We start from the raw sequence: 13,117 nt of genomic DNA, 5'->3' as shown, positions 1-13,117 counted from the left end.
GTGGGAGACGTCATAGTACAATAATCTAACAGTCATAGTTTTCTATCAAATACCATTCCATAAGCTGAATTTATTCCTATTCACACTCTTCTTATTAACCACGAGCCTCGCATGCAACAACAAGATTGGGTATTTACAGGCGGAGAAGCAAGGACCTGAAATTGGGATCAAAGCCCTGATACCAACCAATACCATGCTCATGTCCTGCGATCATGCTGAAAATGCCTGAATGGAGGCAGATTCACTCATTTCCTGCTAGCATATTCCTGCAGAAACTCGGCAGTAGTGTATACATATCCCCGATGGTTGAGCACTTTTCTGACCAAAACATCATGTAATTCCTCATCTCCATCGGCGCATCCGTCCGAGATAACGGACACCACGAATTCGGCATCTGCAGCTGCAAGTGCGGTCTTCAAAACACATCCAGACGTACTTAGTCCAGTAATAATGAGTGACTTGATACCATTCTTTTGGAGGTAAGCTTCCAAACCAGGGGACTTGAGTGCCGACACATGTCCCGGAGTTCTTGTGAATGTTTTGTCGTCACTGCTTTGATCAATAAGTTCAGGTGCCTCTTCACCGCCGCTTGCTTGCATGGCACTAAGAAAGCCACTAAGCCTGTTGGCACCCTTCGCGGTCGGAAATGTTGTCTTATGCCTGTCAATGAGGCAGTGGATCACTCGGATTCCCTGATACTGGGCCCAACTCTTTAGCTTAATTGCGTTCTGGAGAGCTGCAGAGGCTTTTGGTCCGCCAGCCTTTTGGACGAAGAGCACATGAAAGTCTAGGAGCAGCAGAGCTGTTTGTGATGGATTGTAGTAGCTAGGACTGGTCTCGTCCACTGAGTTGGAGCTTGCCATGGTTTATGATAGTGGCTTTTTCGTTATTATATTCAAGTTCAATGACCGTTGCGAGAGATGGCAAGTTTTCTTTGACGTTCTTTTCGGACCGCTTCAATGACACGAATTTTATTTGAGAACAGGAAGCACAGTAAGAAGAATTTTATTAGGAAAACCGATATTTAAATAGCATATGAGATTGTTATGCCTGACAAATGGCTTTATTATTGGTATGTATTTATAAGATGATCCTGTTCCTGTAGCGGGCCGTAAACGGCTACATGTAGTAGCAGAGCCTATAGAATTATATTGAGCCACGTTAATTATCTACTAATTACCTTTCCTTAAATAAGTTAAATCAATTCGAACCCGAGTGGGCCAAATCACAGTTTAATTTCTTTTTAATGGATTTTTCTTTAATGACTGTCTATGCATATGTCACCAGATCCTCTTGGTGATGCAGCACTGGTAACGGGCTCCCCATGTCGCCTTCGTTTAAAAAGATGACTTGATATTATCACAGTTGTTCCAATGAATAGTTTATTTTGGTATGATTGTCAAGAACGAGTGAAAAAACCCTGGGGGAAGATTATAACCAAGAAAAACCCTCGACTATACGAGAATCGCCTTCATTGCCAGTCAGATCAGCACCGAAAGACATCAATGTAGACGAATCTACGAGTTCAAGAGAGAGACCGGAGTCTACTCCTGGAGAGATGGAAAAAGGAAAAGCGAAAAAGATGCTGAATCGAACGAATAAGACACTAGCCTGGTGCGTGTTGATATTCAGAAAATGAAAAATACTGAGGAGTGCGTCCTACTGATAGGTTGATATAGATTACATGGGACGGACCTAACGACCCTGCAACCCTCAAGAAATGGTCCTTCAAAAGAAGACGGCTTGCGACTGACCTTGTTTCCTTAATTGTGTTTATGACACCCATCGCCTTATCTATAATTGCTCCAGCAGAGTCAGCCATTGACAACAATCTCTATATTGATTTGATGATTAAATCGGCGCTTGGATTCTCTATCGTCTTACTTGCTTTTATTATTAGTTCATTATATTTGGCATTATTAAGCGAAGTTTATAGGTGTATTATTATCCTACAAATACCAAACATACATGTAATAAGTACTATACTTCGAATATATATACATGTAGGGATTTAATATCAACTTCAATTCCAATGGTTTCTCATTTTCAACTTTATCTACAGCTTCGCTCAGAATATGGGACAGATACTAGTCTATTGTTTTTTTCAGATTTCGGGGCGTATATACTACAGACTGTGGATGGTGGTGTTCTCTTTAACTTATGGATTGTAGAAGACCGTGGTATGGTAGTGGTATTATATATTGTGGTTCTTCTTATGGGCCGTTCTGCTGGTTTATTAATTGGAGCTTAGATTACAAAGAAGATAATATAGAGATAAAACTTTTAGGCTGTTACTATCTTTAAGTTGACAGTATAAAGTCCTTATTTATTTTATATCATTTGAAATATTTGCGCCTTAGATTCTGCAATTGGAGGCTTAGAAGCTACATAAAGAGGCTGGTAATAAAATCTATATACCTAATATGAAATAAAAAATCGTAATATGAAGCATGTCAAGAGCCCTACTTTTCACTGAGTGTTCATTTTTTAGTACATAGTCTGTTATGTAATTTATCTCTCTTTATATAGCGCAGAATTTACTTGATACTTTCTATATATCCCTTGATCTGGACTAACATCTACAAAAGTTGATTAGTATTGGTAGTCTGCACTATATATCACTCATAGTTGGTCTAACCATGAGAGCGCAGACATTGGGCTGATTAATCCATTATATCTAGAATAAGCTTAAGAGTCGCTCTGCGGATGGAGACCATATGAAGTTTTGGGTATCACTTCTATTCGTACCGATATTTGTGATTTCTGCTAGTCTTCTTATATGGATGATCAACGCAAGAGAATATGCTCTGGATTGTGCCGAATATTGACGTAGCAGCCTTTGGTGTCGGTGTAAGTATGATCTTTATATCCTTTTAAACTTGTGTAATCGACTACGTATTAACTGTATATAGTATCAGCTGTAGGCGCTATAGTAGTGGCAAGAAGTATCATGTGCTTTTCTTTTCCTCTATTTGCAGATTACATGTTCGAGGCTCCGGGTGAAGGATGGGATAATAGTGTACTTGCTTTTACAGTTTTGAGAACCGTGTTTATGGGCTGTCTGGCATTGTGGTTCTATAACAAATGATTTAGGAAAACTAGTAGTATGCTACAGACAAGTAGGATGATGTACTTTGAGAGATAGAGTTCGCACGAAAAGTTTAATTATTGATTCGTTCGTAGTTGATGTTAATTACAGGCATATAAAAGATATTGCTAGACTATACTAATGAGATGGAAGGCCCAAAACATGAATTCAATGTAGAAAAAAGCAGTGCCTCGTAGCCTAATTGATCAGACTGGTTTGACCCCCATTCCTCGCTGTCCAAGAGCTCAGGGTACGTGGCTCCGTATGACGGAGGATTAGAAAACTCGAATAGATTCATGAAATCTAGAGTCATTTGTCTGCCACTGGGTTCAGATTCAGCTGCACCATATAAATTCTCAGGTGTAGGATTTAGAGACAGTTGGGAGGTTTCGGGTGGTTGAAGTTGGTGGTAAACAGAGGGATCAGCGTTTTTGTTGTCATTTACTAGGTTTGGCTGTACGGGCTGGTTTTGATGAACCTCTTTTTTGGGTACGTATCGTTGAAGTCCTTTGATAGACTTCCAAAGACGTTTGGAGACATATGATTTCATCGAGAATTTTTTCACAAGCTCTAGCGCCAGGTAGAATTCGACCTTACACTGGGAGCCATAGCGCGCGGGTGCGTGAGCGATGGCAAGGAGTAATACCGCCAGGGCTGATACGAGGAAGAAATTGAAGGCAACTTGCTGTAGTTGATAAATATTTGAGGTTTCGTTGAGATGGAAGATGAATTGGATCGTTTCCTTTGCGATTTCAACTATCATGTCTGCCTCTGATGTGTTCTGAGAAATGGCAGATGCACTAAGTAGCGCTGGTTGGTACACAAGCATACGCATCAAGTTTGTTCGGAGATAAAGAAGACACTGAAGGCGTTGAATAGCTCGCGTCGGAGGGGCTGTAGTTGACCAGTGCGTTGATGACTGTTTTTCAGGCAGTTTAAGGTGGTCAGGAATCGATTCAGCCCACTGCAGTATTTGCCAATGAATGTACTCCACTTCGTTCTTTTTGTTGGCAATTCCACTACAAGGAGAACTAGAGACATGTTTCCAAACTTTAGCTGAAAGGTGACTGTATTCGATCATCAGTGTTAGGTAAGGAACACCTTCCTGAAAGACGAGTCAGTAATCGGGGTTGAGACTATTTTCCCCTGGTGGACTTACTGGGCGTGGTAGTGTTGGATCGATATCACCGACGGCCAGATGGGATGGCAATCCAGTCCCAATACTCCATCTGTTATCCAGAACGTATATAGACCAAAACAGACGGACCTTTTGTTCTCTCTGGCTATTTTCTAACTTTCGTCCTACGAGGATCTCACGTTGATGTAGCCCCATTTCTAGACACATTCGTATTGCAATTCCAATCGTCCTCCAAGCTTTGTGTTCCTCGTCAATTTGGAAGAAGAGAATGCTCTTTAGATATCATTAATACAGTTAATAAACTCGTTTACGTGCGAGGGTGGCGTACCGTGAGAGCAAGAGCGGTGATTCTCATAATGCTGGGAGAAGACCATACAGAATCATTGACTACATCTCGTGTACTCTGAAAAAGCTTCAGTCCTAGATTACTGTGACCATTTTCTTCTGCCGTAAGAGCACAAGCAAACATCAACTTCAGAATGATGACGTCTTCTAGGCTTAGCCTGGCGCGGTTCCCAGGATTCGAATTATCTATTCGGGATCCAAATAAATCCCCCGAACGTGAGTACAAAATGTTGATATGACGGGATATCTGCTCTACCGGAACGATCGGATACATGATTCCCATTTCTTCTTCGTAGACATGGTACAGCCGAGTAGCTTCTTGATGGCTAATAGTCCACATGGGATCAATAATTGAATCGAAATTCCGCTGACGGTTAAGAGGCGAGGGGCTAGCCTCTCGAGTGATTCCACCATCGTCGGAGTCTTCAACCAAACTGTCTCTTTTCAGAGCGTCTCTCGCGATTTTTATTTTGAATGCCGAAGTCGTGGGTCCTTCGAAAGAAGTGCAAGGATCTGGTTGTATGCCAGGAACATGTCCAGGGACGTCTTCCAGGGTGACTTCTTCGTGCACAGGAGGCGCTTGTATTCGCATCGATTGATCTTGGGCGGCAACATGGTCCGAGAGCACCGAGACTTGGTTCTGGAGTGCGTTAATCTGCTTCAGAAGTTGGTCCACGTTTCTAGTAAATAGTCAGCCAAATTGATATTTATTCACATTGACAGGGTTCAAGCTGACGGGTGGTCTTCCGAGGTATTATTGGAACGATATCGACAGTCAAGCAATTGCCGACTACACCTTTCGCAGGGGGTCCGCCCGTTGCACTTTATTTTCCGTCTTTTACACTCATTACTGTGAAACAGAAAGTTAGCCAAGTGTTGAAAATAAGGAGATGACTAGTATCCCCACCATGCTGTCGGGGTATAAACGTCGCGTTTTCGTTTAGTGCTGGGTACATGTCCGTTATTGGACACCAGGGCAGCCTTGGGTGGCGATTGGCAGTCGTTCTCCAACTCGAGCGTGGTCATCGTGTCATTGTTGAGGTATATGTTTGCCGTATACAACGCAATATATAGAAGATGTTCTCAGAGCATATTCCATCCGATATTTCGCGAAAAAAAGTTAAGGAAGAAGCCTGCAATGACGACAGGGAACTGAGTCTGATCGCCGAATTGTTGACGCCCCCAGCCCAGCGCCCTTAATTCCGCCCTTCCCCACCACTCTCCCCGCCAAATCCACACTATTAGTCTTGTCCCCACAGATCCACGCGAATACGATCGATCGTCTTGCCTGCTTGTGATGTGTGGTATAGTAATAATGTGCTCCTGATGATAGGCCACTGTTCACTTAAAACTTGAGATGTCACGAGAGCCCTCGTTCCCCAGCAGTGGTCCACTTTGCGGGATAACCTGGTACCAGCTAGCCTTAAGCCATTGCAAGTCAATCGTAATCTGCGATCTTCCACACTTGATCAACAGCGATAAACCGACCGCATTGTATTGGCACCGTGGTTTTTACCCCTTCATGGCTTATGATCCTCCCTACTCTTCACATTTACACAAGGCGCTACCCGTATCTGGAGTACGACACAACAAGCCCGATATTTCGAATCACTGTCGCTCGTCATCATCCACTTGCAGAGACGACAAGATGCTGGGTCAGAATACCTGGGTACCCCAGATGATTACCTCTGGGGAACTGGACAGCATAGTCCTTTTCTGGCACTGACTATGTTTTCATCCCCTGTGCGGACACCTAATCGATGAATATTGTAGGTGCGAGAAGTGCGAGCGACTGATACTAGGGCTACAATGTGGTGTCCACGCTTTCGGTCCAGTTATGACGAAGATTTCTGCAGTGGAGTAGGATTCCATGGTTGGGTATGTTTGCCAGAGGAATTGTTCAATTCTGTCTGGAGTGTAGGGCGAGGTGTCAGTGAGTCAGCCTGCTAAGGATCTTATTCCTTGTCTGCTTCTATTCCCACATGCCCGAGGCCTGTGCTGCGCATGAAGGAGCAGCTGGGATCGTCATAAAACAGGCAGGCGCTCTGGCGGGCCTCCTGGGGTCATCCGTGGCTTGGTTAATACTTAATTAGGACTTGGTTATGGCTCGCTGGGGGCTGTTGGTTCCTTCATAATAAGCGATAGCCTAACCAACACTGAATTGATAATCACATTGATCATATTCGATAGAATAATAATTTGCTTATTCTAAATTTCCGTCACATTCCATAATTGATCATTTTGAGATAAAAGCCTCATGTTTATCAGCCTGTAAGCTGACTTTTTGACTGCCTACTAGAGCTGCAATAATGGCATCTTCCACATCTTCTTGGGGAGGCTCAATGTCGTCGTCGATGCCACAATCAGATGGTTTCTGGTATTTTCCAGACCCACAGGTCAAATCAAGAAAGGGACACCACTCTAGGAAATGTAAGGATCTCGTTATAGTCTTATCCGGAAGTTCAGCTCTGAGAGTGACATTCCACGGTACAGAAATCCACTGATCTTCAATCGTAGGGATCCCAACTTTCTTTTTATTTCCTTCATCGACCATTCTCTTCTCTTCAGCGTTTTTATTTGCTTCATCGAACATTCTCTTCTCTTCGGCGAGCCTTCGCTCCTCGACACGTTTTTGCCGCTGTTCTCCAAGCGCTTGCTTCAAATCTTCGTCTGAGGATGCTTCAGATATCGCTTCCTCTTCGAAACTACATTTAGCACCCAATTTCTTGCAGTGGTCACACTTGATTCGAGGAGTATCTTTAGGTTGGGTACATCGGATCTTATTGGGTTCAATGTTAGCATAGGCGCCTCAAATCAATATAATACTATGAGAATCATTTTTCAGGTCGTTACCTTCCGCACTCTACATCTGCTACATGCTTTCCAATCTCTTCGCCTTCTTTTTCTCGAATTAGACTTGGACACCAGCTCGACATTTTCTGACATGCGTTCCAAGGATGGCAGTGCGAATTGAGGCAATGTTGAATCTTCAACTATTGGATCGGTGGAATTTTGCATAAATTCCGGAGAGAAAGGTCCCAACCCCGGCAACCTCGGGTCCAGAGAAATAGGAGGCTGTGGTAACAAGTCGTTGTTTGAACTATGGGTCATTGGATATGTCGTTGGGTCAGTTATCATGGGAGGAAGTTCCATTGATGATTTAGAGATTCCTGCCACCACGACCGGGTCTAATGATGCATTTTGTCGAGCCGTGGTGGCAATGGAATGAAAGTCCAGGTGTAGCTTGGAGCTCCGGCAGCGTGATGCAGCCAGAAACACACCGTACAGGATCACCTCTCCATTTACCAAGGAGGAATCGGGCAATATATGCCATGCTAGGGCTAACATATTCAGTACTGCAGTGACGAACCCCTGACTACACGCTATGTAGAAAAGGCGGCTGACGCAAAGCAACGCATGTGTTTCCCAGTTGGGAAATTTAGAAAACGCATCCACTCTTCCTGTATCCTGGGAGTCGCAAGTCGCATCCTCAAATATATACGCACTCCTCTTCAAGGTTTTCATTAAGTCATGCTGGAGAGAACTTGCTAAAGGGGATATTAGATGAGGTATCTTGACTCCAACGGGCATAGTACTATCAGTACGAATGTGGGTTTTTGTAGAGTTGATAGCAAGCTGCAGAAGCTTCTGGTTGTCTAGCTCCTCTACAAGCTCCCTGGCATCTAGCGGGTCGCATGAGTCTCTCAGGGGCTTTGTCGTTATTTTTAGGTAGTTTTGCAGATGTCTATTCACCAGGCTTCGTGCTTCGTCAATACTGAAGGAAAGGCTCCCGAGTGAGGATTCATCACAGAGAAAATCTCGAACTGTCTGGTGCATTAGCTGCACGATGGAAGAAGCACCATATTGATAGCTGCGAGATTCCTCTGCCGAAAACCCAGGGTTGTAGGCTTCGATGAACGGTCCACAAGTGCTGTAAATTTTGCGCCATAACTCATCGTAGGAACTAATGGGGATTCTTTTTGCTGATATTCCATCCATGGTTGAGGAGCAAAAGTTATCTTTTAGGACTGCGACAGCTTCCCAAAGCCCTTCAAGTGTGATATCGCTGATCTCCCCTGCCGCACAAATCCACATAAGGGTCTTGCGGATTTCTGTAATTTTCTCCTCCGTTTTCTGAGTGGTCATTTCAACAACAATTTGTTGATAATACTCTTTTAGTTCTTGGGGAACGTCACTGGCAGATTGACTTAACTCTTCCAGTGTACAGTTTTGGTCTAAAGCGGCCTCTCTCATCAACTTATCAAGGACTAATTTAACCCACAAGATCGAGCCTTGTGCTTTAGAGGCTAGACTCGTTCTCATTTCCTCTATAGTCTGCTCCTCCCGCTCCATAGCAAGTGCAATGGATTTGTACCTGGGCTGTCTCATTCTGCTTGCATGTCTTGGAACATTCCGGATGCGAGAAGCCGAATCAGTTTCCTGAGAGTTAAAGTTGAGCTTATGAATCTCCTCGCGTAACGATTTTAAACCGAAGTCGATAATCTTTGCGATATCGTCCTGGTTTTCGTCTTCGATAGTGATACTCGGCAAGCCGAAAATTTGTTGCTCAATCTTGACAACGTGCCGACTTAATACAATGAATTTGGCCCTGGAGGATGCCGCAGGATATGTTAGCTTCTTAATCAACGCTAAAATACCCATATTCTCTGCTTCATCAACAGCGTCAACAATGCAGATTATCGGCTTGGAGCCTCGGCACACATCAAATAAGATATTCTCAAGAACTTCATTTGTCCATACGACTTTAAGTGGATTCATCTGACGATATGCATGAACGTAATGGTGAAAGATCTCGGGACATTGCTGGAGAAAGTGACAGAGTATCGATCGGAGAAAGGATTCGTGTTGGATATAACGACCAGCTCTACGACGATGATAGAACCAATCTCCAACCAATGGGATTGTCTCCTGTGCTTTTTGAGTTTCCAATTGTTCGAAAAGCCTCTTTCGGACAGATTTTGCAAGAACGGACTTGCCACTTCCCGGTTTCCCTCGAAGCCAGAGGATTCCACTATCTTGCCGAGAAAATTCACGATACACTGAATGCTGCCATATCCAAGAGTTTGTTTCCGCTGCGGCTGGAGGCACCTGCGTTCGCCGGGCATCAATTTCTTCGAACCGTAAAGAAGAAAGGCATTCTAAATATACGTCAGATACCAACAATGTCATCATATACCTGCTTGAAGGGTACGCACCACGATATTCGCAATCATCTGCGATGCCAAGACAAAAATCCATTACTTCGCTTCTATCCATAGAAAATCCTCCCAAAACCATGGAGACATTTCCCATCAATCGGCTGCGAGGTGTATTAAGAGAATTGATCAATAACCTTTGAGCGGAGGTTTCAATTAGTTCCAAATGGTCAATGCTTATAATTAACCTTTTGCGGGAAAGATATGTTGGCAAGTTCAGTATGTAGTTAATCAATACAGAAATCTCTGCAAATGAAAGTTTATATATGTCCATTTCCTTAAAAGCTCCTGATTCATTTAATTCTTGCAGGAATTGGGCCTGTTGAGGATGACGGGCGAAGATCTGGAAGAATAACGACTGGAGGATGGAAGTCACTTGGCTGGTGTCGGGACTTTCCATTATTTGTTCTTGTTTTAAAACGTTTTCAAACTGCTTAGATTTCAATTGCTGCGGCCGGTCCAAAATCCAATAGCAATCCACATAATATACGTCACAGTCTGTATTTCTTTGGACGTATTCTGCCAAGCAAGCAGCAATCGGGCATGTTGGAGCCTCCGATGATCGTGTTTCAGAAGATATTTGGTCGCGCTCAAGTCCATCACTGTGTTGACCGTGTGTATCTCGCCAATTCCAGTGACGTGAGGTTTTGGCCACTAATACCCATGATGGAGTGTCAAACCAGCTCTGGAAGCCTCTGGTATGGACAAAGCTTTGTAATTCATGCTCTGATAGCGCCTCACGATTCATCCTAAAGATACCCGGCATTAAATGGGCGGTTCTGTGAGAATTAAGTTTTTCGACTGCCTTCTGGATCCGTGGATCTATGTGGAAACTAGACTGGGAAGATACTAGTAGCCCATTAATTCCATGTCTATACCCATTGCTGCTCTCAAGACCTACCATTTTCCTTTAATAATAACGTCTTATTTGCCACACGGGAATGGGGTGCCACTGGTACCATAGACAAGACCTGTTTTGCATAGACAGCTGCTGTTCCCGCTGCATATGGTTGCCATTGTTTGTTTTTATGCGAATCTGCATAATCACAGATTCCTCGGATGACCAAACACGGGAGTGTATTCATAAGACCTGCTGCCTCCATCTCGAAGCAGAGAACGCCTCCTAAATCCGAACTAACTTTGTCCCTTTCTATGGCATTTTTCATGACCAGGTTCCCTGATGCTATGGTACCATAATGAACCAAAACTTTTTGATCTCGTGGCTTGCGCTTTATTATTTCCCTTTCATTACAACTCCGACACGTATCATCGCCAACATGGTTGTATCTGGCATCAAAAAGTCGATCCGGCTCAGCGGCTTCACGTGAAAATTCTTGCCACGTATCAAGTTTGTTAATATCTTCTATGAAACTAGTTCTTTGCTGAATATTTTCAGCATCTAGCTTGGCAATAGCATTAAGCAGAATTGTCGGCGGCATATTCAGAAAGCCTGTTCGATGAAACCCGCTCTCAGTTTTCTTACCAAAGTCATATTGAATGACACCGCCATGTGATAGTCCTGGGCGACTTACAACTACATCACCCAGGCGAATATCCCGGGCTTTGCTTGGAACGCCCCCTCCGATGCCAACCATTAAACCGAACTCGATTGATGGGAATGAAGACTTCATCTGAGTAGCAACTATGGCGGCCGAATTGGTGCCCATCTGACCATATGGCAGGCATGTGATGACAACATTATGCTCTTGAATACGTCCGAGGGTATATATATTTGTATCATGATCACTGCGATAAGTTTCTTCATGCACTTCGTCTAGCATTCTTTGTGCCGCAGTAAGTTCGATTGGCAAAGCGCAGACCCAGCCAACGGTGTAGTCATCGTTCTGAGGCAGGTCGGCTCTTGGCATCGCAAGTGCCTTGCTTAAGAGGGGTCAAATTATAGTCGAGTTCGATGGTTGACGATGCTTATATTGACTCTCTTGTCGATGTCAAGCAGTCAGTTTGCCTGTTGGAACGAGCGGGCCATGTGGAGCTGAAAGTAAGGCAAGGGCCGACCCGCTCGGACCAGTCACTGTCCTTCATTGGGACTAGATCGGTGGGGCAATATTGGTCTGCACGTGGCCCGTCGTCTCCTGTAGTAATACCAAAGTAATTGTATTGTAACGCCCTTCCAGAAACATTCTTGTTTATTTTTGTTTATAACTGGATTTCAGTGAATTCGGTTGCTCGATTACTGTAAAATATTTTATACTCTAATAGTGGACAGGCATAGCACCCGCGAGGTCTGAGCTCTTGCTCTTTTAATAGAAGCATCCGATTTTTTTGGCGCATGGAACAGATTCATCCCTTTTTAACACGGTGCCACGGAAGAAACGATCCCAAAAGATCAATTGGTATAAGATTGACAAAAAACGTAATTGCGGAATGTCGACTTCCTAATTCACACAAAGTTCCTCTTTTGGGCAGGTACTGGGGAGCGGGTGTGAAGAAACACCGCGAAGTCTTTGCTTGCCAATCATTCATATTTAGCCTAAGTTCAATTGATTTCTACACTTAGAAAATAAAACAAAACTATCGTTCCCACTCTTCCGGAAGAAAGTCATTATTGATGGTAACCTGGCTCATACATATATCTCTCTGAATGCCGAGGTAGCAATTGTCTTTATCAACTCGGACTAGGCGAGAGCAACATAACTGTCGAAGGGAATGCTGGGGACCGTAACAACCTCGATCCTTGGCACTCGGGGAATGGTCTAGTTCAGGCCATCGCAAATGTCAATAAGAAAGCTATCGTTATAGTCCATAGCATTGGTCCAGCTTTTCTCGAGACCATCCTCGCTGAGCCGAACGTCGTGGCAGTTGTTTGGGCCGGTATACCTGGTCAAGAGAGCGGCAATTTCTAGGTAGATATTTTGTAAAGCGCAACATCTCCCCGTGGGAAATTGCCATATACAATTGCCAAAGAGGCGGCTGCTTAGGGTACTGCGGTTGCTAGCGGCTACCATGATTACTCGGAGGGTTTGCTTATGGATTACCGCAATTTTGATCAGACCGATATTGAACCGAGATACGAATTTGGATATGGACTGTAAGAAAGAGTTTGCATTAATATTGGCCGCTTTCTGCAAGCTTAACTTCGTTATTATCCTAGCATTCTCCAATTCAAATACTCCAACCTTGCTGTTCACGTGTCCTAAACTGTTGATCCTACCACTGGTGAAACCGTTCCTTACAGAGATTACATTGGTTTGCTCTCATTGTTACCATCTACCCCGCCAAAGCAACTGAGAAGATCCCAAAAACCACGGGTTGAGACCGGGCAGGCTAAAACCGCGAGATTTTCGTTGATTAGAAGGGACAGTAGTTACT

At 43.9% G+C, this 13,117-nt stretch overlaps 4 protein-coding genes across 4 annotated transcripts; 1 reads left to right on the top strand and 3 right to left on the bottom strand.

Moving 5' to 3' along the window:
- Nucleotides 1–47: 47 nt before the first annotated feature.
- On the bottom strand, nt 48–1,087 carry BGW36DRAFT_378199 (Isochorismatase-like protein). The gene has a single exon (XM_046216082.1). The coding sequence runs from the start codon at nt 861–863 to the stop codon at nt 246–248; it is 618 nt and encodes a 205-aa protein (XP_046071906.1). The 5' UTR covers nt 864–1,087; the 3' UTR covers nt 48–245.
- A 1,815-nt stretch (nt 1,088–2,902) lies between these two features.
- Nucleotides 2,903–3,088, top strand: BGW36DRAFT_295276 (uncharacterized protein; the record flags this gene model as incomplete). The annotated part of the gene is made up of 1 exon (XM_046211166.1): nt 2,903–3,088. A coding segment is annotated over one exon (186 nt), but the record flags the coding sequence as incomplete, so codon positions are not given.
- Nucleotides 3,089–3,176: 88 nt separating this feature from the next.
- On the bottom strand, nt 3,177–5,700 carry BGW36DRAFT_319500 (fungal-specific transcription factor domain-containing protein). The gene is made up of 5 exons (XM_046212614.1): nt 5,479–5,700; nt 5,308–5,421; nt 4,555–5,251; nt 4,248–4,499; nt 3,177–4,193 (listed from the first exon to the last, which is right to left on the bottom strand). The coding sequence occupies exons 1-5, from the start codon at nt 5,595–5,597 to the stop codon at nt 3,222–3,224; spliced, it is 2,154 nt and encodes a 717-aa protein (XP_046071904.1). The 5' UTR covers nt 5,598–5,700; the 3' UTR covers nt 3,177–3,221.
- Nucleotides 5,701–6,743: 1,043 nt separating this feature from the next.
- BGW36DRAFT_378194 (uncharacterized protein) lies at nt 6,744–11,736 on the bottom strand. Its single transcript, XM_046216081.1, has 4 exons — nt 10,689–11,736; nt 9,788–10,636; nt 7,425–9,730; nt 6,744–7,350 (listed from the first exon to the last, which is right to left on the bottom strand). Exons 1-4 carry the CDS (start codon nt 11,653–11,655, stop codon nt 6,808–6,810), a joined length of 4,665 nt encoding a protein of 1,554 aa, XP_046071903.1. The 5' UTR covers nt 11,656–11,736; the 3' UTR covers nt 6,744–6,807.
- Nucleotides 11,737–13,117: the final 1,381 nt, after the last annotated feature.

The sequence above is a fragment of the Talaromyces proteolyticus genome (assembly GCF_021365285.1).
Source record: "Talaromyces proteolyticus strain PMI_201 chromosome Unknown BGW36scaffold_6, whole genome shotgun sequence".
Classification (NCBI taxonomy): Eukaryota; Fungi; Ascomycota; class Eurotiomycetes; order Eurotiales; family Trichocomaceae; genus Talaromyces; species Talaromyces proteolyticus.
Note: the sequence above shows the minus strand (reverse complement) of the source record. Positions and strands in the feature narration are given on the sequence as shown.